At 40.8% G+C, this 25,718-nt stretch overlaps 1 gene segment (V, D, J or C); it reads right to left on the bottom strand.

The window, feature by feature from the left end:
- Nucleotides 1-587: 587 nt before the first annotated feature.
- LOC139235455 (Ig heavy chain C region-like) lies at nt 588-12,942 on the bottom strand. The segment is given in 7 exon segments: nt 588-979; nt 1,879-2,187; nt 4,148-4,465; nt 4,922-5,221; nt 11,923-11,978; nt 12,469-12,769; nt 12,897-12,942. Coding segments are annotated over 7 exon segments (1,722 nt in total).
- Nucleotides 12,943-25,718: the final 12,776 nt, after the last annotated feature.

Raw genomic sequence — 25,718 nt, forward strand, 5'->3', positions numbered from 1 at the left:
CAGCAGTTTAGATATGGCCCATTAGAATTCAGCATGTTAGTTTACAATTAACAGGAACTGTTGCACCCCAACCCTATTTAAAAATATTACGTGGAATAAACAGTTATTTCAGAAGATAATACTCATGTGGCAAGTTTAAAATCTTTAGACCATGGGTTAGAATGTGACATTGTACTGATAACAACTTAGTGCATTTAAAAGAGAGTGGTTCACTTCCCATCTCCCTGCAGGAGGGGCAGTGGGGGTTACGTGAATTACACATTTCCCATTCCCCTCTCGCTGGTGGCTGTGAGAGGTACAGTGAATTAAAATTAGCCTTTACTCTCTCTCTGCTGAAGCTACTTTCAGGAATTCTGTAATAAGAGAACTTCACCCAGTCTCCAACCCATGGTGTATCTGAGCTGGGAGCGCTGGCTGTACAAGCATTGGGACCGAGGCGCGCAAACACCCTACTTCAGATAAACAGCCCTCACATTGGCAAAAATAGGAAACATAGTTAATTGAGCGGCTGTGTGTTTAACTCACGATTGGACAAAAAAACCCTTTATTGTTTTTAATTTAAGAACGGAAATGCAGTCGAGAGATTCTCATTGACAAGAATTGACGGTGTCCATCAGAATAAGGGAAATGTTGACGAAACTGGGTTTACCGCTGGATTTATTGACGGTTCTGTTGGTGATCTTCAAGGGGATCGCTTCATGTCCCACCACACAGGAGTAAGAAGCGCCGCTGGCCCACTCCTCGGCTGCAATGGATAGCAGGCTGTACATGAAGAAGGATCTGCTGCCGTTCTCCGCCATCACCTCGGTGTTCTTGTAGTTGCCCGAATCCACCGGCTTGTCATTGACGGTCCATTTGACGAAGATCTCTCGGGGGGAGAAACCTCTCACTAAGCAGGTGAGGCTGACCAACCTCTGAGCGGAGACTTCTTCTGCCGAGGGCAGGAGGACAGACACGGCTGGTTCCCGTGGATCTTTCGCTGTAGAACAGTTACAATAAAGACCAATGAACTGGACAGTTCCAGAGACAATGGAGGAACTTTAAACGAATACAGCGGGCGGGTTTTGGGCGTGGAGGTAATTAAATTGTCAAAAATCGTAATCCCGACATCAACTAGCCCACTCCCAGTTGTAATATTATATTTGAGTAATGTATTTAAATTAGGCTGAATGCTCTTTTTTAGCCACCATTTGGTGTTTAACTGTCGCTGGTCCGGTTGGACACACTGTGTAAATCCCTGCAGTTACAGCGAGGCGGGGACTTCTGCAACCAGGTGATAATTGCCCTTACACATACTCCCTGGATCCAGGGTCCCTATAAAACCCACCCCCCGTGATATGAGACCTCCTCACTCGGCTTCCAATCCTCCCATTCTCCCGGGTGACCTGTGAGACCACCGCCCACAACTCGCCTTCCTCATTAAAATTCAGCCAATTTCAGGTGGTTAGATGTGAAAGAAATGGAAACTGCGTTGAATTTTAAAGCTTTTCCTTTTCCCCTCTGGGGCCCCTCTGGTTTTCCATCCCGCAGCAGAGGGAACACAATCTTTCACTCTGAAATCTTGAAGGATTGGTGTGGAAAATTAAATACAATTTACTGCACATAACAAGGAGATTTGGCCAACTGGTCTATGCCGGTGTGTATGTTCCACACAAGCCTCCTCCTAGCTAACTTAATCTAACCCTAATACCATACCCTTTCTCGCTCATGGACTTATCCAGTTTCCCCTAACATACACAACATCAGGTCCCAGAGTGCTGAGTTCGTGGAATTAGCAAACTGAATGATCAGATTAGCCCATTAAACACTTTAAATAATGAATTGGCCCTTGCACATGCAGCAGAAATAGTCACTTATTGCAACAATCTCCCCGCTCACCCTTCTCCTTGTGGATGGATTCTCTGATCGGTGTCGGCATATCCTGATGGCTCACCACGCAGTAGAATTTATCCCCACTCAGCCAGTCTTGTGTCGAGATTTTTAAGTTGCTGATCACGCTGTTGGGATGCTCTCCCGGTTGGACGGCAATTTCTGATTTCAAAGCCTCCTTTTCTCGAGTCCAGGTCACAGTGAGCCCATAAGGAGCGTCTGACACGACGCAGGTTAAGGTCACCGTCGCCTCCAGTAATATCTGTTCCAGTGATGGTGAGCGAAGAGTGATTTTTGAATCGCTGCATGGGACATCCACTGCAAAACAGGAATGATAGTCAAGAAAAGCTGCAGCTTCAGAATCAGGATACCAATATTTAGCCTTAACTCTTTAAGGGGAATAAATCACTTTTTAGATATCAACCTCTTGCTGTTGCCTCAACACCAGCGTTATTGGAAGACAATGAATTGGCAACGATTCCGGTAGACCTGTAACATTTCCTGTGTATTTTCAGCCAGAGCCACCTGTAATGGGCTGTGAAGCAAATACCCGGCGTAAAATGGGAATAGATGGGGTGCAATTGTGTTAGGCATTGAATTGCGCTCTTCCTGAAATCCCTTGCTCCTTTACACCCGTCTATAGATCCTTGCACCCAAATGCATCTCCACTGGTTATAAAAGCTGAAGCCCGAATAGCCCGAAGTTCAAGAGGTCTACACCAGCATTATACTGGTTCAAAACCAGTGTCAAATTAATTTCAGGATTTATAGGTCAACAGGAAACAAAGTTAAATTTCTGGTCTCTTGCTGCGTTTTTTGTTGCGGTGAAAATGTGCAGGTACCAGTCACATCCCCCGTCAGAGGAGAAGTGCAATATCGGGAGAATGGAGTTCCAAGGAATCTTTGTGGTCGGGCGTCATTTGTAATGATGTGAGGTAGTTTGTCAATTTCTGTAATTACTGAACATTTATCATGTTTGGTGAGAGAGAGTCAGGGTTAAATATGACCTCAGGGCATTAATAGCAACAGAGGAACAGGAGGAGGCCATTCAGCCCATCCATCCTGTCCTGCCAGCCAGTCAGATCATCAACACCATCTTCACGCCTTGGTTATGTAACCCTTGATAATTTTGACGAACAAAAATCTATCAATCTCAATTTTCAACTTTTCAATTGAAAGCAACCGTCAGCAGCTTTTGGGGAGGGAAATCCCGACTTGCACTAGTCTTCCTCTGAGAAAATCCTTTCTGACATCACCTCTGCACGGCCTAGCTCTAATTTTAAGGTTCTGCTACTTTTTCTCGATTCTTTCATCAAACTAAATAATTTTTTCTGTATCTACTCGATCAATTCCATTTATCAACTTAAACATGTCAATTGGATCATCTCTTAACGTTCTATATTCGTCTCCTGCTCATTTTATATTATTAGTCGCGGTATAATTCAGGTAAACATGCACTTTACCGCCTCCACGACCAGTATATCCTTCCTGAGTTGCGCAACCCAGAATTGGGCTCAGTGCTCTGAATAGGGTAAATGCCCATTCTAGCAGTGGGTTCCTGGACAGTTAGCGGTAAAGGGTTCCAGACTCCGACTGCCACTCTGTATATGATCAGCCAACTCAGGATATACCTGAGATTAAGGACACTTCACTCACTGCCTGGAGTTAGAGCAGGGAGAAATCTTCTTTGGCGAGGTTAATATATCCTGAACAATGAGGAATCATGAACCAGAAGATCGTGTGTTGAAGTCCCACTCCAGATACTTGATCACAAAATGTAAGCTGAGTCTCCCAGTGCAGTACTGGGGGCGTGGTGCACTATCGGAGGTTCCGGCTTTCAGATCAGGTGTTAAACCGAGGATCCGTCTGGCCTCTCAGGTGGACATAAACGTTCCCCTTGAAATATTTCAATGAAAAGCAGAGGAGTTCTCCCTGGTGGCCTGGAAATATTTATCCCTCAAGAAATACTACTAAACAAAAAAAATGGTCATTATCATACTGCTGTTTGTGGGAGCTTGCTGTGCACTAAATGACTGCCGCACTTTGTACATTACAACTGTGACCACATTTCACAACTTAATTCATTGGCTGGCAAGCGCTTTGGGTCAGTCTGTGGTCGCTGAAGGCGCTGTATAAAGGCAAGTTTGTATCACAAGAATACACAAACTGCATGATTGGAAATTAGGAATAGTTCTGTGCTTTTTACTAATTCCAGTAAAAGTCTTGACTGAGATCAGCGCTCAGAATGGTCTGGAACCTCCCGGGATTGTGCCTCTTACCCTGAGATCTGCTGAAGTTATGGTTTTGCGTGACCCCTTGATGAGTGACCTGGCAGGTGTAGACCGAGCCGGTGAACCATTCCTCGGCGGGGACTGTCAGCCGACTGGCCGTCGAGAAGTTCCCGTTCACCTCAAAGACGGGAGAGGTGACGAAGCCCGAATCCATGAGTTGTCCACTCTTCAGCCAATTCACAGTCAGTGACTTTGGCCTGAAATCGATGATTGAACACACGGCGCTTGCATATCTGCTGCTGGTGATTTGTTCAGTGGAACTCAGTGTGAGGAGAACAGTTGGAGGAACGATGTCCCGTTCAGGATCTTCAAGAGAAGACATATTACTGACATTGCTTGCAAAATAAATGATTAAGAAATGCAAAGTGTCCTTATATTTTAACGGGTTCTTTGCTGTCAGACTAAAACAAACCTGGCAGTTACAGAGAGCAGGACTGTGCACAGAATTCTCAGTGTAATATGCAGCCCGGAACTGTGCACAATATTCTAAGTGCGATATGGGGACCAGAACCATGCACAGTACTCTAAGTGTGATATGGAGACCAGCATTATGCATAATATTCTAAGTACGAGATGGAAACCAGAACTTTAAACAATATTCTAAATGTGATAAGGAGACTAGAACTGTGCACAGCATTATAACTATGATACAGAGAGCAGAATTGTATACAGTACTCTAAGTGTTGTCTGATCAAGTTCCGATGCAAGTTAAACATAATTTCTCATCTTATCACAGTTTGCCCTGTATCCCACACCACTAACCTGGTATTGTGATGGCCCAGACCGACACACCACGTCGAACCTCGCAGTTGATTGTGCTGCTCCCCACCTCTGACTCGGTGATGGTTAACTGGCTGCTCTGGGTGTAGGTTCCCTTCTTGTTGAGCACTGGCGGGTAGGTCTTCAATCCAGTGGTGATCGGCACTTTATCTTTCTTCCAGGAAAGGCTGGTGATGTCGGGGGAGTAGTCCATTGCCAAACAGCCGTACGTGATGGAGCCATCGGCGCTGGGTTGTTCACAGGAGGAGAGCAGGGCGTAGAGGGTGGGGGGAGACGGTGTTACTGGGAAGGAATGGCCCATTGAACAAGTTAGACTCTGTAATCCGTGCTTATAAAAGAAATAAACAACTCGAAATTTGACTGCAGAATAAACTAATTCCACCATTTCCCCATCAAAGACTACACGGGCATTTGAGCTTCTGTCAGTTCCGTCATAAGCACCTGTCGATGCCCCTGTCAGGAACACACCTCTCTATCCCCGAGCTCTATCACATTACACAACAAGAACTTTTACATAACTCGTCAATAAAGAATACTTCATTGGATCATACAATCGAAGAACAGAGACGTGTTCCTGCTTTTTCGGCCATCATTTATTTCTCAATCAGCACCATTTTTGGTCCTTTATTGCAGTTTGGGGAAATTTACTCTGTGCACATTGCCTGCGGCGTATCCCTACAAAACAACAGTGACTGCACTTCAAAGTAACAGCGGAATTCCTGCCTCGCACGTCAGCAAAAAACCCTCTAAATTTGCCTGCCACATAATTCAACAGGTAGCATTTCCATAGTCTAGTTTCTAAGATTCAGTCTGTAGATGAATCGCGATTGAGTTGAATCTCTCCCTTTCTTTCTCAGTATTTGAGGGAGAGCGATGTCCTTCAGCGCACTGTGATCTGGACTCTATCCCATCCTATTGAATGCATGTCTCTTGAGTTTCCTCCTCCCTGCCACTCAATTAATAATCCGAATAAAATACCATTCCAAATTCCGGTTAATTGGAAGTTTCTCCTTAAATGGCCCATTTCAATTCCCATTGTTGTTCTTGTTATGTAACAATGACCTGGACTTGGGTATAGGGAATGCAATTTCGAATTTAGCAACGTAGCCAATAGTGAACATGATAGCAGCAGACTCCATGAGGAGACAGATGGTCCAGTGAAATGGGCCAGAACATGGCAATTGCAATTTAATGCGAATCATTGAGAAGGCGATGCACATTGGATGGAAGATGGAGAGGCAGTATAATCTAAATAGTATTATTTTGAGGGGATGCACGAACAGAGATATCTAGATGTACATATTCACAAATCTTTTAAGGGGGCAGGGCAAACTGGTTAGACTATTATGAAAGCGTATGGGATACTTGACTTTGTGAATGGGACATTGACTACAAAAACAAGGCGGTTATGCTAAACTTACAGATCACGTGTTAGACCTCAGCTGGAGTATTGTGCACAATTCTGGAACAACAATGTAGGAAGGATGTCAAGCCCTTGGGGAGTGTAGTGGGGAGGCTTTTACCAGGATGATGCCAGGGATGGGATCTTCAGTTATGTGGAGAGATTGGAGAAGCTGGGATGTTCTCCTTAGAGCAGAGGTTAAGAGGAGACCTAAGTGAGATATTCAACATTATGACAGGTTTTGATAGAGCAAGTAGGGAGAAACAGCTTTCGATGGAAAGAAGGTGCGTAACCAAAGGTCACAGATTTAAAATAATTGGTAGAAGATCGAAAGGGGAAATTGGGGAAATTTTTTCACACAGAGGGTTGGTAATTTCAGGAATGCTCCAGCAGTTCATCCTTTACGTCAGGATTCATTTGCACGTTTACAAGGAAAACCCTGGGGAGTTGGACTAAATTGGACAGCTCTTTCAGAGCCGGCACAGGCACGATGCCTGAATGGTCTTTTCAGTGTTGTGAGATGCTATCATTCTATACGAGTCAGTGGGAATAGTTCTTCTAGATTTAATGGAAGGAAACGCTTCATATTTTGGACACCTCTACCAGATCTACTTTTATTGTTCATTAGAATGAAAGAGGATATTTCAGAAAAGGATCTTATAAATCTGACGCAAATTAGTCAATCGCATGCTGTTATAAAGGCTTAAAGTTCATTGTGAATGATGACGTATTGCAGGTTGTCTCTATCTCTTTAAATGTTTCACAGAATTGCAGATCAGTGACTGTGTGCCTTGTCTTGTGACCCAGGCCAATAGCTGCATCTCGTCATAGTTTGTCCCTGCCTTTAACCTTCTCAGGAAGAATTGAACAACATAATGTTTCTAAACATGAGGTCCTCATGACGGTCATTTGAAGCGGCAGTCCCGATATTCTCCATTTAAATTGTGAAAATATCTTACAGCCTCCCAACAGATCAGAACAGGCACTGCTTTCTGGAGCGTTATTCACTTCCTGAAACGGTTTGTTCTGAAAGTGAGCTGAGGATCAGGCCAATCGTGTTCAATAGTAATCTGATGCTCAAAATGTTCAAACATTAATAACTCATTAAAAATTGGGCATTTTTTTCAGAAAGAATATAAACATCAATGAATGTGCGTTGTTTAATCTGGGCAATGGGACGATTTATTGTATATATCTGGCACGAGCAGTTTATCTGCTATCTGTTAGACGCAGATAACGGTGCCTTGAACACTGCCTGACCAAGCACTCTCAGGTCAGATATAGTACGGATAAGAGAGCAAAGCTCCCGCTATGCTGCCGTGTGGGTCAGGACAGGTATAGCAAGGGTTGCACACAGTCTAATACGTTATCTGTGCTATCCCGTCAAACATTCCCAGCTGAAGTACTGCAGAGATGTGCTACGAAATGTCTTATCTTAAAATGCGTTATCAAATTGACCGATTAGATTAAGCACAATTATCACAAGTACAAATAAAAGCTTCCGATACACTGATCCATTAAAGCGCACCAGCTCACCTAGAGCTCTGATTAAATAGAAGATCAATCTATATTGAAGGAACCAATTAAGCTCCACGTCCTTGTAAATAAAAGTTGAAATACTGATTAAGCTATCTCTGCAATGTCCCATCAAGCACTGCCATTTAAGGTAAAGCACGGGTTAGTTGCAGAATAAAGCTCCCTCTTCACTGTCCCATCAAACACTCCCAAGACAGGTACAGAGTAAAGCTCCCTCTACAGTGTCCCATTAAACATTCTCAGGGCAGGTACAACATGGGTCAAGATACAGAGTAAAGCTCCATCTACACTGTCCCATCAACACTCCTAGGGCACATAGAGCATGGGCTAAATACAGAGTAACACTCCCTCTACACTGTCCCATCAAACACTCCCAGGGCACGTACAGCATGGGCTAGATACAGAGTAAAGCTCCTTCTGCCCTGTCCCATCAAACACTCCCAGGGCAGGTACTACCGGGTTAGAAACTGATTAAAGCTCCTTCTACTGTCTCCCCATGGTGTTTCGGAACTGCTTCTTCTGACTATCATAATCTGGATTAACGATCTCATTTCTGCGGAGACTCCACAACCTCAAAGTCAATCTTTCACGTTTCTCACCTATGCCAGTTTCTTAAATAACTGAGTTAAATGACACTCCCCGCAATACAGGATCACAATCCAGAAGTTTTACAACCTGTCAGGAGGACTCCTGATTCTCACACAGTGAGCAGGCGCACATAAACAGAACAGACGAAACTGTGCTCCAGGCAGAGAGACCAGTTCAATCTATTAATTTCAATGAAGTTGTTTGATTTCTAATTTATTTCTTGCCAATTTCCAACCACCGCAACTCTGCAGATTCTTTGAAATTAAACTGATATTAATTTGAGAGAAACTTCAACATCCAGCCATTTTTCCATCTCTGTCAACTATCTTGTAAACCGTGTAAAAATTAACTTCCCTGAAAGTAAGTATCTGGAAATAATTCACATTCCACGGGAATTTGCTGCCCGTCACACTGGACTCGGTGACATATTCAGAATGTCACATTCCAGGGGACATCTACATTGAAACCTAATCACCCACTGATTTTATATATTTTCATCAGTAAATATAACCTGTAAAATCATCGAGGCAAAACAAGAAGTTAATTCACTAAAATCTGCAGCGACACCTTATCAAACTCAGCACAGCCGGGTTATACATGCATTGTTTTGTAAATTAACTTATGAATTAATTAAATATTATCTGCAACCATTGAGATTTTGCAATAATTGTAATACTGACCAGTATGCAACACAATTGTAATGGATCGTTTATATTTAATGAATTAGCACTGCTGTTACTGTCTAAGTTAATGTTCATGTTAGCTGATTATTGAAAATAATCTGAGTGCCTATCTGGCTCTTCCTGCTCAGAAGCACACGTACCTGGAACTTTTGAAATTAAATTAACGTTGTTGAATTTCAGCCTTACTAATGCAATTAATTAATAATAATATTAAAACCTTTTTCTGCCTGGTAACTTGTGATATATTAAGATTAACTTAACTTACAATAACAATTCATGAATATTAAAATATTAAGCAGCATATTAATACATAAATTCTCAGAAAAATACCTTATATTTACTTAAATCGAATCAAATTTGAATAATTGACAATAATCACGCAGTTCTACCACTGTCCCGCTCTCGACCGACATCTTTTTAAACTCTGCATGTTTCTGATATAGCAAAAACTGCGTCTATTCGCAGAGAACATTTCACATGATGGATTTAGGGGAGGACTATTTTAAATAGTTCTCTGTCCAGCCGAGGTCACAACTCCGATGGTTGTAAACCGCTTGTTTACTAATACTGGAATCTCGAGCTGAAATATTCTCCTCAATCTTAAACCCCAAAAATGGTTTTATTAATTAAAACCCACCCGTGCAGCTTAAAGTCAATAGCAGAGCCTCCGCTGTTTAATAACACAGACAATCTTTTATAGTTCACTCCCGTTATTCACATAATGCCCGCAAATTAATGATTAAATATATTCTGCTACTTCTTGAAAATAGTTTCCAGAATGGTCAGTGTAAAACTGGAGGATAACAAATCATTCAGACCATATGCGACACTGAAACTGAATGAGGTGAGACTTTGTTCATCAATTTAACATTCATAAGAATTAAACATAACTCTCAGATATTATCTGTGCTTTGTCTACCGTTCTATTCCGCATACAGCAGCGTTTTGGGAGAATAGATTTTGTTTTAAATTCAAAATAAGGAAAACCTTTTGTAAGTAAATTAATCTGCTTGTATTTCAATGGATTATTTGCCTGTCTCCAGCCATACGCAGTCGGAACCTGCCTTGAACTTAAATATAATTACATGAAAAATTCTTTGACTGCCAGCGACGCCTGTCTCTCAGCTTTTGGTCTTGCAAAGTGTTCAAGATTAATTTAGTAATAATTCTATCAAACAACACACAATATTGATTCAATAACAATTTTCGGCTGCACAGTGAGAATGTCATACCCCGGCAGATATATTAAATTGACAAAATGCAATTTGCAACACGGCTTTAAGTTATAATTAATTGCACTCAGTCATTCATCTGTGTATACAGGAGGTAGCAAGTAATTGAACTCCCGACTCAAACTGAACACAGCGGTGGAATGAGTATGTTGTTAATGAAATAATTGCAGGCATAATTAATAACTGTATCCAGCCTCTAAAAGTTTCTGCTTCCTTTAATGGAGCCCAGTGTAGAGCAGGATTTTGGAAGGCGAATAATATTAAATAAATTAACATTGGACTTATAGCATATTTTAATAACACTGGGAGATATTATCGCATTATAATCGGTTGGTTAATATTAATTTAATTCAACTACATACTGAACACATTAATTATTCAGATGGCAATTAGTTACATTTCGCACAATAAAATATCAGCATCGTAAACATAAATTAATAGTTGAATATATAATTATCACTTGTATAATTGTTATGTTAAAATACCTTTCAATGATTTCTGATTTCTAAACCCGTCCTGTTCTCTGCCTATAAACTGTTTTCAAACAGTTTCAAACACATTTCGTGTTTGCATTCGAGCACAAACCTGCTGCTGCCCACTGCCCGCTGACACCGATACTGAACATTGTAGAAACGCCTAGATTCACAAATTCTAGGTATTCTGAGTAACACAGGCACATCTCTCCTCAGCAGATCAACACTAAATCACATCACTGAGGGGCGGAATCCCTCGACAGAACCTTTCATGGAGCAGATCCTTCATTTCATCAACCCTTTCAACAGAATCAAATGTATCATTGCAAAAAATCTCATTACAAAATCACTGAACCCGCCTAACACTGAAATAACTAAAGATTGAATTCAACAGAAATATAAAATAATGAGATCAGAATTGTGATTAGACAGATCATGTTAAATACATTAATGTTGATATTATAGCATATTTAATAAAACGTGATGATATTGCTACATTATAATAATGTTAATAATATTAATTTAATGTGTCCCAGCGTGAAATATGTTAATTGTTCAGTACTTAATTACAGTAACAGCTCACGTATTGAATCTGAGAGTTCGGGAACATTCGGTCAGTAGATGACAATCCAATTTTCATTAAAAAACTTAAAATTCCTTAAGATTATTTACTGGTCGCTAAGCTTTCTGTTTTGTGCCTACAATGTTCTTTTAAACACATTTAAACACAATGTTTGCATTCGATCAGAAAAACTGCAGCAATTAATGGTCACCAAAATTAAACATTGCAGAAACATCAAACAGTGTAAAAACCATAATGTATTTAGAGTAACCCAGGCACATGTCTCGTCAGCAAATAAACACCAAATCACATCAACAACATTTTCTGTGGAGAAACAGTTGAATTCTATAATCACTTTGCAGCAGAATCACATTGAACATTGCAAAAAATCTCAAAACAAAATCCACTGAACCTAAGTTTCAGTGAACGAAATAATTATTAAAATAAACAGAAATATAAAATAAAGACACAAATACAAGAGTTACTGAATGAGTGAATGTTCCTTACCTGCAGTCACCGTCACCATGGTCCCTTGTCCCCAGTAGTCCTTGGCAATGTACCCACTCCCGCAGTCCCACAGTGACAGGAACCCGCACACATACTGCACTCACTCTCTGCTCAGTACTGACTCTCAACATTCACGTCAAATAGACATTCACTTCCAATACACATTCGCTTCTGATCAAGTTTAGAATTTAGCCAACAGTTTACATAGCACAATTGAAAGTGAACACAGTTCTAACCAGCTCCCTGCATGTACCAGGCACAGTGAATCGAGCATCACCTCCAGCTCTGCAATTGCTGACACGGTTAACATTAAACAGGAGCATAATCAAAACCTCCCCTCAGTACATGGGTTAGTGTGTTATATTTTCACCATTGAATTCTCAGTGTGTTAGTTTTGTAAGAAGCGGTTTATGGTCTTGTTCTGTACATTGCCGGTAACATTGCATTTGACACAATTAATGACCATCAGGTTATGATGTCAGTTGTTGAATTCCCCCTCGATCTGTTCTTGTACAGGTCCAGCCCTGGTTCCTCTCGCTGTGGTACCTTGCACAGTAATAGATGGCGGTGTCTTCGCTCTTCAGATTCTTCATGTCCAGCGCAAAGATGTTGTTTGAAGTGTCTTTGGATGCAGTAAATCGGCTCGCAATCCCTGCGGCGTAATACTTGTTCGATGGACTGTAATACTGAACCAGCCACTCCAGCCCCTGTCCGGGATTCTGGCGGATCCAGTACATGTAGCTGCCACCAAGATCGAAGCCGCTGGTTTTACAGGTCAGTCTCAGGGAGCTTCCGGGAATCCTGATCTCTGCCTCGGGCTGAGTCAACACCACATCCGACTGGACACCTGTAAAAATAATCAAAATACCCGAAGATTCAATCCTGGTGAAATGATTCCTGACTCTGTAACATTCCAGAGAGAGACTAACACTGAGACAGTAACAGTGAGAGATTGGACAATAAAAACTACTCACGGGAAAAGAAAGCCAGTAACAGACTGAGAGAAATCGCCGACCTCATCCTCCTGGCAATGTGTGGTGAATGGTTCCGGCAAGAACTCACTGAACAAACCCACTCCCAGACTGTTGTATTGCGGTCCCAGTGACCGGCAGTTAAATACCCGGGAGATGGGGGCGAGGTTGCAGGCGCCGCCCATTGATTCACTGATAGAGGCGGTTTCTGGATTCACATCACACCTTCCACATCACCAACAGAATGGACTCACATCTGGACTGTAAATTAAATCCCTTTATTTCCTCACTCCTTCACAGAGGATGTGAATCTCTGAGATTGAATTACATTATCAGGGTCTAAAGATACTGCCAGTTTCTGTTTCTCCATCTCCCGCTATCTATCCATGCATCTGTACCAATAAAGTATCCCCTATAATCTGAATTGTTATCACCTATGTAACCGAGTGCGGGAGATGGGTAATGTGATTCTATTTACGGTGTACTTGGCTAAAGCTACACACTTTTGGTCTGGAGATGAGATCATACTCCTCACATTACACAATTGTCTCTCATTGCATTTCACTAACTGCCCCTGAGTCTGTGACCCGACGACAGCCGTTTGTAAATTTAGCTGTAAAATAAGTCCGCTTGACTGATGATTCAGGAGTGAGTTGACGGAGACACATAAGAAAGTGGGTCCGTCCCGCTTCAGACCTGCGTTTTATGAGAGAAACTTGTGAATCAGAACCGATAATGTGATCAGCAAACCTCGATATCCAAATCCTTGCAGCTAACTTTAATAGCGACCGACTATGTAACAGACACGGGTAACAGGAACACGGTGTATCCTGTACTGAATAAAGGGACTGAATGGTCCAGAATGGTCTTTATTTGGAAATAGTTTTCATTAGATACCGTGTTGATCAATTCATTATTTTCCGATCCTATTTTTAATGTGGTGAGCATGGAATTTACGGAAAATCATTCTAGTGATGTTATACCATGTAAAATGTTTCTTATTTTAAAAGTTCGACTGAATAATTGCATGTTCAAATAGTTAAATACCATCTTTCTCCCATTCTTGTTCACGCTATTCTGACCGACACAATATTTGGCAGTAACCCAACCGACTGCCTTCAGCGAGCCTCGAACACCAGTGTCATTTACAGGAAGCATTTGGGATTCTTTGCAGTCCATCAAAGGTCTGTTTTCTCACTGCTGACCGCATGCCTGGAAGCCAACTTCAAAACCGTTACATTGTCAAAAGACCTATTTATATACACATCTACCCAGTAATAGTACTGGAGTTAAATTTAATTTTTTCGTTGTGTAAATGTGTGTAACTGTTCCCATATCCCAGGAAAGGAAATATATCCAATGCCTCAGACACCATATCAATAGCAGCAGTCAGCTGGAGTATCAGTACCGCACATAACCCTGTAATAGATAGATAGATAGATAGATAGATAGATAGATAGATAGTAAGATAGATAGATAGATAGATAGATAGATAGATAGATAGATAGATAGATAGATAGATAGATAGATAGATAGATAGATAGATAGATAGATAGATAGATAGATAGATAGATAGATAGATAGATAGATAGATAGATAGATAGAAAGAGAGATCCCACAAGGATCAGTGCTGTGTCCACTATTGTTCACAACTTATATTAACATTTTAGATTTTGGAGTCAAATACACAACTTCTAAATTTTCGAATGCACGTGGGGTGGGCGGGTCGGTGTGTAAATACTGAGGAACACTGCAACGAATTACAAGAATGCATGAATTGACTAATTAGTTCCAACACAGACAAGCATGAGTTATTACATTTTGGTAAGAAAAATAAGGATGTTACTTATCACGTTTAAAATAAGAATCTAAGTGGGATGGAGGAACAAAGGTCTCTGAGAGTGCAAATACACACATCACTAAAAGTAGCGACGCAGGTTAATAATGCCATAAAAAGAATAAAAACTGTACTCGGGTTTATTTCTAGAGGGATTGAATTGAAAAGTGCAACAGTTATACGAAACTTGGTTAGACCACACTTGAAGTACTTTGTATAATTGACCCAATCCCCCGCCCTTTCCCCGAAGCCCTGCATATGTTTTCATTCGGATATGTGGACAGTGCAGGGAAGTGAAATTCAGGTAGAAGATCAGCCATGATCCCGTTGAATGACGGAACAGGTTCGAGGAACCGTATGGCCTACTCCTGCTCCCAATTCTTATGTTCTTATGTTCTGATTTTCTAGTAAATATGGACATTAGATACTCAATCTCTTCTCATAGGACAGCATCCCCCCACCCCACCCCGCACACTCCCTCCCCGCCCCTCCACCCCGCCGCCATCGCAGGAATCAGATCAGTCTGATGAACCTTAGATGCACTACCTCGAAGGCAAGTGTATCCTTCCTTAGGTAAGAGAACAAAACTGTACACAATACACCAGTTGTAGTCTCAGCAAGGCCCTATATAAGTGCATGAAGACTTCTTTGATCTAATACTCCAATCCCTTTGCAATAAAATGTTGCTTACCATTTGCTTTCCTAATTGCTCACTTTGGCTCTATTTTAGCTTTCTGTGATTCGTGTACAAGGCCATCCAGGTCTTTCTGAATCACAACATTACCCAGTTTCTCAGCATTCAAAAAATAATCTGCGTTTCTATTTGTCCTACCAAAGTGTGTAACTTCACACTTCACCACATTATACTCAAGCTGTCATGTTCTTGCCCACTCACTTAACATTGCAGCCTTCTTACTTCTTCCTCACTGTTTACTGTCCCACATAACTTTGTATTGTATAGTACGCTCATTTAAATCATCTTTCTATACACGTGTAGAAGCTCTAACAATCTGTTTTTATGTTTTTGATAGCTTATTTAATTTTATATTTTCTCCCATATTATCAGTTGCGTGTGCATCTTTTGCAGAATTCTAAAATCTTCCCAATTGTCGGGCTTACTACACTTTTTGTCAACATTCTAAGCCTGTTCATTTAATCTAATATTGTCTTTAACGTCCCTTGTTAGCCACGGTTGCACCATTTTTCCTGTGAGGTTTTTATTCATTATGGAAGTTTATCTAATCTGACGGCTCTGTGTGATGAGCTGAAGGTGAATTTGCAACAGTAATTTTGATAATTCCGCCCTTGATACTTCCTGATCATCTGCACCTCTTGTTGTTTGTTCTAAAAAAATCCTCTGGGTAAACGTTCAAGCAAGTTATTGTGGTTGGAATTATGAACCATGTTTAAAGTAAGCTCTGGGGTTTGCAGTAGATGTCGTTTATCAGCAGGTGGCGACAGTGATCATATTGATACATGAGTCATGTGGAGACGAATGTTGCTGAGTATTTCAGTCACCGTCTGCATTGTCAAAACAAGTAAAACAATATAATGAATGCTTCTCAGTCTATCAAATTTGAAGGAAGCATGTATCCTTAGAAATAATATGAAGGGCCAATAAATTTATTTCAATCCACATTTTAGGAAAGATTTTGGGCTCTTGCCGAGGATGCAGAGGAGATTGCTACAAGGCATGAGGGAGTTAGTTATGTGGAGACAAAAGAGGATGGGATTATTCTTATAGCAGGGAATGCTTAGGGGAGAATTAACAGATGTTTTCAAAATTGTGAAGGGGTTTCATAGAGTTGATAGGAAGGTAGGGTTTCCATCGGCAGGTCTATCGGTAACCAGAGGACAAAGATTAAGGTGATTGATAAAATAAATCCAGACGATGGAGATAAGGAGATTTTTTATGCAGAGAGTTTTAATAGCCTGGAATGTAGTGCCTGAAAGGGTGATGGCAGCAGATTCAATTATAACTTTCAAATAGGGAAATCAATATATTTTTGAAAAGGAAAGATGATCTGGTGAAATAAAAAGAGAGACAGTGTCGAGGATAATATAAACAGAGACAGTGTCTGGCGTAATATAAACTGAGACAGGATCTACTGTAATATAAACAGAGACAGGGCCTAATGTAATATAAACAGGGATAGTGTCCGGAAGAATATAAACAGAGACAGTGTCCAGTGTAATATAAACAGAGGCAGGGTCTTGTGTAATATAAACAGAGATAGGGTCTGGTTTAATATAAACAAAGACAGGGTCCAGTGTGATATAAACAGAGACAGGGTCTAGTGTAATATAAATAGAGACAGGGTCCAGGGTGAAATAGACAGAGACAGGGTCTAGTACAATATAAACAGAGACAGGGTCTAGTCCAATATAAACAGAGGCAGGGCCTAGTGTAATATAAACAGAGACAGGGCCTGGTGTAATATAAACAGGTACAGGGTCTAGTGTAATATAAACAGAGGCAGGGTCTAGCATAATATTAGATAGAAGTACAGATAGATGGACAGAAGTCCGAATCGAGGACGGAAGTAACAGACGGACGGACGGATCGACCGAACAACAGACAGACAGACAGATAGACAGTCAGACAGACATGAAGATTTGCATGGCTGGAATGTTGCTTTCAAATTACTCTAGATATTCGATATGTTTAAATTACTCTAGACCCTGTATAATTATAACTGCACTGGACCTTCTCTCTATTCATATTGCACAAGGCCCTTTCTCAATTATTACTGCACTCCTCTCGGGATCTATTTTATTACTGTAAATCCTGTCTCAGTTACACTGCACTAGAACCTGTCTCTGTTTATATTATGCTCGGCTCTGTATCAGTTATCACAGTACTCGACCCTCTGTTATAATACATTAGAACCTGTCTCAGTTACTACTGAACTAGACGCTGTCTCTGTTTATATTACCGTACACCCTGTTTCTGTCAATATTTCCCTAGTCCCTGTCTCTCTTTATATTACACTAGACACTGTCTCAGTTTATATTGCGCTAGGAAATGTCAATGTTTCTAATACAATAGATCATGTATTAGTTATTATTAGAGCACGATATCCTTTGTTATATTATGTTGGACCCTGTTTATATTATACTATCCCCTGTGTCTTTATAATAGATTGCTCCTGTCTCTATTTATATTACACTAGACCCTGTCTCTATTTATATTACACTAGATCCTGTCTCTATTTATGTTACAGTAGACTCTGTCTCTCTTTATATTACACTAGGCCCTGTCTCTATTTATATTACACTAGACCCTGTATTTTCTATATTACACTAGACACAGTCTCTGTTTATATTACACTAGACCCTGTATTTTTTATATTACACTCGACACAGTCCCTGTTTATGTAACACTAGACCCTGTATTTTCCATATTACACTAGACACTATCTCTGTTTTTACTACACTAGACCCTGTCTCTGTTTATATGGCACTACACACTGTCTCTTTTTATATTGCACTAGACGCTGTGTCTGTTTATTTTAAACTAGACCCTGTAAATGTATATATTTAACTATATCCTCTCTATCTATGTTACAATTGGACATGTCTCAGCACTGGACCATGGGGTATAGATGTGTCTATATCGGTCAAATCGAGCAATTTGTGTGGCTGAAGGTCAGAGGTCGCACTGATGTAGCTGTTGCGACCAAGTCATGTTGATGACGCTGCATTGTTGTGAAAAATGACTTCACCAATTGTTTACATTTTTATGATGTAATGATGTCAAAAAGGTAAAAAGGAAATGCAATATACAGGAAGTTGCACTGATAAATAAATTTTTCTGGGAAAGAGATGTCACACTGTGCCATCAAACATTCCCAGGGCAGGTACAGCGCGGGTCTATGCAGAGAAAGGCTCCCTCGATGATGTCCCATCAAACACTCCCAGCTCAGGTACAGCACTATTCGAGAAACAGTAAAGCTCCCTCTACACCGTCACATCAAACACTCCCAGGGCAGGTACAGCACGGTTTAGATAGAGAGTAAAGCTTGCTCTACACCGTCCCATCAAACTCCCCCAGGGCAGGTACAGCACTGGTCTATGCAGACTAAAGCTCCCTCTACACCGTCACATCAAACACTCCCAGGGCAGGTACAGCACGGGTTAGCTACAGAGTAAAGCCCCCTCTACACCGTCCCATCAAACTCTCCCATGGCAGGTACATTACTGGTCTATGCAGAGCAAAGCTCCCTCGAAACCGACCCATCAAACACTCCCAGGGCAGGTACAGCACGGGGTTAGATGCAGAGTAAAGTTCCCTCTACAGAGTCCCATCAAACACCCAAGTTCTTTGAGTTCACACGACATATTTTATTATAAAGCTGCCTCTCCGCAAAACCACCAATTTGGTTTGAGGCCTGGAAATAGACCTGAGGGAACATTTTTGTTAGACATTGACTTCTTATTGCGAGGTAAAGATAATGAGGCATTCTTTAGAGGCAAGGCAGAAGGTGTGGATAGTACAGAGAGGCAGAGAGGGAGGGGATACAGGGATTTGCCACTAATACATTGAGCTGTCACTATATACGGTGACTAGAATATTTCCCCATTCTGACCGTGGATATCATGGTGGATTTGTTCACCAATAAATGAAAGAAATGTCCAAAACATCAATTGTTGCTGGAATCCGTTGAGACATTAGCATTCCTCTCTCTGTTTATTTCTATTCTGTATTGATGAAGAAACATTTACTGTGTTTCTGTCGTTCAATATTCTAATCTGGGACTTCTATTTCTGTGTTTATTTACATAAACACCTCACGGGTTTCCATGAAGTGTTCATGGCAGTAAAAGCAGATCCACAAAGCTTTACTGATTAGTTTTAACTCACAGCAGGGGTTTATTTTATGAATATTGTTAGCTGGTACTAATAAATGGAAATATCTCCAGCAGTGACATCGGTTTTTTTTTGTTTAATCAGAAGAGATGTAATTGATATCAAAGGGAAAATATTAAAATGAAAAATTAATTTCTGAAAATTGCGATACTTAAGTCAGTGGAACATCTCTGAACAGATCTGTGATTCACTGGATGTCCATTTTGAGTAAGATTCCTGCCATTTAAACTAAACAAGTTAGAACAGCGAGCAGAGGAGTGACCCATTGCAACGTATATTTTAAATGTTGACATTTAGGATTAACTTTCACGACTTTCACGTCCTCGGTATGTCTAAAAGCGCTTTACAATGAAGTACGTTTGAAGTGTAGTCACTTTTGTAATGTAGGAAATGTGGAGTCAAATTGCGCACAGCAAGCTCCCACAAATGAAATGTGATAATAACCACAGAATCTGTTCTTTAGTGATGCTGGTTAATGGATAAATATGTATAATGGACACCGGGGCGAAATCCCCTGCTGTTTAAAATAGTGCCATTCAATCTCTTACATCCAACTGTGAGGGGAGACTCAGCAGATGTAACGTCTCATCAGAAAGACTGCACCACCGTCAATATAGCCCTCCCCCCCCCGCCCCCAACCCTTCCCCTTTGGTACTGGTACCGGGAGTGCCAGCCGAGCTTATGTGCTAGTTCTCTGGAGAGGGGTTTGGACCCACAAACTTCTCATTCAGAGGCGAGAGTGATCCCATTGTGCCGGGGCTTTAGCACACCACAGCTTTATTTTTTAGATGTTGTCATTTAGTTTAGAGTGTCCAAAGTTCAGTGCCTGAGACGAGTCTTACATGTCGCTTTAATTCCCGGGGATAATGCTCTTATCTAGCCTGGGATGATATTCTGACACTGTTGTAAAGTGGGATTTCCATATCAAATCTAGCGACTCCGCATCTGGATGTTCATCAGGTGCATCAGTAGAGCAGCTGGAAACTACGACGATGCTCCTTAGATTCGAGAATGTTAAGGGCGATTTAATAGAGGCGATCAAAATTATGAGATTTTTTAATCGAGTAAATAGTTAGAAATCTTTTCCAATGGTAGGACGTACAGTAACCACTGAACTAGACCCTTTCTCTGCTGAGATTACACTAGACCCTGTCCCTGCTTACATTATACTAGACCCTGTCTCTGTTTATATTACACTGGACCCTGTCCCTGCTTACATTACACTAGACCCTGTCTCTGTTTATATTACATGAGACCCTGTCCCTGTTTACATTACACTAGACCCTGTCTCTGTTTATATTACACGAGACCCTGTCTCTCTTTATATTACAATCGACGCTGTCTCTGTTTATATTACACTAGACCTAGTCACTGTTTACATTACATGCGACACTTCTCTGCACTAGACCCTATCTCTCTTTATTTTACACTAGACATTGTCTCTGTTTATAGTACAACAGGCCCTGTTTCTGTTTATATTACACTAGAATCTGTCTCTGTTTATATTACGCTAGATAATGTCTCCGTTTATATTACACTAGACCCTATCTCTGTTTATATTACAATAGACCCTGTCTCAGTTTATAATGCACTAGACCCTGTCTCTGCTTATATTACACTAGAGCCTGTCTCTGTTTATCTTGCACTTGACCCAGTCTCTATTTAAATCACTCTAATCGCTGGCTCAGTTATTAATGTATTGCAACTCATCTCTGCTTATATTAGGCCTTAGATCTCAGATGGAATATTATGGACATTTTTGGGCACCACATTTCCATAACGATGTACAGACACTAGAAAGGCGACTGAAGAGGTTTAACGGGTTGTTACCAGGAATGAGCGGCTTCAATTAGAGAGTTCAATAGTTATAACTGTTCTCCTTGTAACAGAGTAGTTTAATTAGCGAGCTAATAGATGTCTCCAACATGCTAGCTTGTTTTTATAATGTAGAGGAGATATGAGGGGACATGTCTTCACCGAGAGGGTGGTGGGGGTCTGAAATGCAATGCATGAAATATTGATAGAGGCTGGAATTCTCACCATATTTAAACTATACTTGGATGTTCAATTAACATGTCGTAACCTACAGGTGACAGAACACGAGCTGGAAAGTGGGATTAGGCAGGATAGCTCTTGGTCGGCTGACGCAGATACAATGAACTGAAATGGCCTCCTTCAATGTTGTAAATTTCTAAGATTCTGTGATATAGTGTGTTGGCTCTCACTAAGCAGAGGTCATAGATTTTAAAGCATTGGCAAAAGATCTAGAGCGGAGAAGAGCAGAATTTGTTTTCACTCAAAATAACTGGCTGCCCATTTAACCTGAGATGAGGAGAAATTTCTTCTCTCAGAGGGCTGTAAATCTATGGAATTCTGTGCCACGGAGAGTTGTGGAGGCTAGGTCATTGAATATATTGAAGGCGGAGATAGATCGATCTTTGAGCGACAAGGGAATAAATGGTATGGGGAGCGGGCAGGGAAGTGGGGCTGAGTCAATGATCAGGTCAGCAATGATCTTATCAAATGGCAGAAAAGGCTCGAGGGGACAAGCGGCCTACTCCTGTTCCTAGTTCTTATGTTTATATGTGCTTATATTTATTACACTATACAGTGTCTTTGTTTATATTACACAAGGTCCTGTCTCTCTTTAAATTATACTAGACCTTGTCCCTGAATTTATTACGTTAGGCCATCTCTGTTTATAATAAACTCGACCCTCTCTCTGTTTATATTACACTAGACACTGTCTGTGTTTATATTGCAGTAGGCCCTGTCTCTGTTTACATTACACTAGCCGCTGTCTCTGTTTCTACTACACGAGGACATGTCTCTGTTTATATTACGCTAGACTCTGTCGCTGTTTATATTACACGAGGCCCTGTCTCTGTTTATATTAAACTAGGCCCTGTCTCTTTTTATATTGCACTAGACCCTGTCTCTGATTATATTACACTAGACCCTGTCCATGTTTATATTACATTAGACCACGTCTCTGTTTATATTACACTAGACCCTGTCTCTGATTATATTACAGTAGACCCTGTCTCTGTTTATATTACACTAGACCCTGTCTCTGTTTATATTACACTAGACCCTGTCTCTGTTTATATTACACTAGACCCTGTCTCTGATTATATTACACTAGACCCTGTCTCTGTTTATATTACACTATACCCTGTCTCTGTTTATATTACACTAGACCCTGTCTCTGTTTATATTACATTAGACCCTGTCTCTGATTATATTACACTAGACCCTGTCCATGTTTATATTACATTAGACCACGTCTCTGTTTATATTACACTAGACCCTGTCTCTGATTATATTACACTAGACCCTGTCTCTGTTTATATTACACTAGACCCTGTCTCTGTTTATATTACACTAGACCCTGTCTCTGTTTATATTACACTAGACCCTGTCTCTGATTATATTACACTAGACCCTGTCTCTGTTTACATTACACTATACCCTGTCTCTGTTTATATTACACTAGACCCTGTCTCTGTTTATATTACATTAGACCCTGTCTCTGATTATATTACACTAGACCCTGTCCATGTTTATATTACACTAGACCCTGTCTCTGTTTATATTTCACTAGACCCTGTCTCTGTTTATATTACACTAGATTATGTCCCTGTTTATATTACACTAGATTATGTCCCTGTTTATATTACACTAGACCCTGTCTCTGTTTATATTACACTAGACCCTGTCTCTGTTTATATTACACTAGATTATGTCCCTGTTTATATTACACTAGACCCTGTCTCTGTTTATATTACACTAGACCCTGTCTCTGTTTATATTACACTAGACCGTGTCTCTGTTTATATTACACTAGACCCTGCCTCAGTTTATAATACAATAGTTCCTGTCTCAGTTTATTTTACAGTGGACCCTGTCTCAGTTTATTTTACACTAGACCCTGTCCCTGTTTATGTTATGTTAGGCCTGTCTCTCTTTATATTACACTACACCTTGTCTATTTTCGTATTACACTAGACCCTGTCTTTGTTTATATTACACTAGACACTGTCTCTGTTTAAACTGCACAAGGCCCTGTCCCTGTTTATATTACACGAGTCCCTGCTGCTGTTTACATTACACTAGGCTCTGTCCCTGCTTATATTATACTATACCTTGTGTCTCTTTATATTGCACTAGACCCTGCCTATGTTATATTACACTAGACTCTGTGAGGATGCAATACGTTTTTGGTTTGAAATATATGTTTGTTTTGTTAACAGCTAGCAAGAGCTATCTGAAATTTCTGCTTGATTTGGTATTGTTTCGTTAATATTTGTGTTGAGAAGATGTGGTGAATTTTGTAACAATCTCCAAGAGATTGACTGGGAATGAGGGACAGGAGTGAAGGTGAGGAATAGTACACTGCACTTTGTACTACTTAGTGGCAATCTGTGTGTTAAAGGTTACTCATTCTCACGTGTGTTGTCCTGTGCCAATTCCTCCGAGTTCTTTAATGTTAAGGATTGTTTTTGCTGCAGTACTTGCTAGTTCGCTGTCACGTGACCCAATGATTATGTCAGGCAGAGCCTGGAAACTTGACCTCACAGCACCACCGGATGGGCGGCCGCGTGGTCCTAATATCCACCTGAAAAAATTCTCTCATCTCGTTAAGATGAACAATTGAAAAGAGCACGCAAAAAGTTTTTGCTATATGTGTATGTGTATGTGCACGTGTGTGTGCACAAAACACATCATTCATTATGTGTGCATTCCACAAAGATAAATAGTTTGCTTCAACCATTATTTGTCAGCATTTTATTGTATTCAAAATGCAATTCCATGTCGTTTAATAACTTTAACATTTATTGATAACCCATTGTCCTGTATGCTCTTGTTTAGTAAGTGATGTCGCACTGACCATTCCGTTACCAAGGTGACCATGTCTGTCGCTGTATTCAGTGGAAAAGGGGATTAAATCCCACTGAGGATAATGAGCAGCCCCCCATCGGTCTCTTCGCTTTTTTGTCTAGTGATCACCTCACCGTCACACAGAAGTTCCTGAGATTTACCTCCACTGTGGATGATTAGTGTAAGTGTTGGCAAAAATGAAAATGCACCTGTTCCTGGCATGATGTTAATACATTTGTAATTGTCTGATGTGTTGATTCTCTCGTTACACCAGACCCCATCGAAGTTTTTACCGCACTAAACACAATCTCAGTTTATATGGTTGATGTGTCTTGATAATATCCTTGCCGGCAAAGTTGAAGCCCATAAAATAAAAAGAACAGTGGCAGCATGGATATGAAATTGGCTGAGTGACAGGAATCAGAGAGTAGTGTCCTTATTTAGATTGTAGGAAGGTACACAGTGGTGTTCCGCAGTGGTAGGTAATAGGAACTCTGCTTATCTTGATTTATATTCATGACGAAGATTTTGGTGTACGGGACACACTTTCAAAATGTTCATATCATTCAAAGCTTGGAGGCATAGTGAACAGTGAGGAGGATAGTGCTGACTCCCCTTTTACTAATCTGTTACCATTCAGATAAGGACTACATCTAACTCCTTTTTGAATATATTTACTGAATTGGCCTCAACAACTTTCTGTGGTAGAGAATTTCATAGGTTGACCACTCTCTGGGTGAAGAAGTTTCTCCTCATCTCGGTCCTAAATGGCTTACCCCTTATCCTTAGACTGTGACCCCTGGTTCTGGACTTTTCCAACATTGGGAACATTCTTCCTGCATCTAACCTGTCGAAACCCATCAGAATTTTAAACATTTCCATGAGATCCCCCCCTCATTCATCTGAACACCAGTGAATACAAGCCCAGTTGATCCACTCTTTCTTGATAGGTCAGTCCCACCATCCCGGGAATCAGTCTGGTGAATCTTCGCTGCACTCCCTCAATAGCAAGAATGTCCTTCCTCAAGTTCGGAGACCAAAACTGTACACAATACTCCAGGTGTGGCCTCACCAAGGCCCTGTACAACTGTAGCAACTGCCCCAGTAGTCAAATCCCCTCGCTATGAAGGCCAACATGCCATTTGCTTTCTTAACCGCCTGCTGTACCTGCATGCCAACCTTCAATGACTGATGTACCATGACACCCAGGTCTCGTTGCACCTACCCTTTTCCTAATC

The sequence above is a fragment of the Pristiophorus japonicus genome, chromosome 23 (genome assembly GCF_044704955.1).
Source record: "Pristiophorus japonicus isolate sPriJap1 chromosome 23, sPriJap1.hap1, whole genome shotgun sequence".
Classification (NCBI taxonomy): Eukaryota; Metazoa; Chordata; class Chondrichthyes; family Pristiophoridae; genus Pristiophorus; species Pristiophorus japonicus.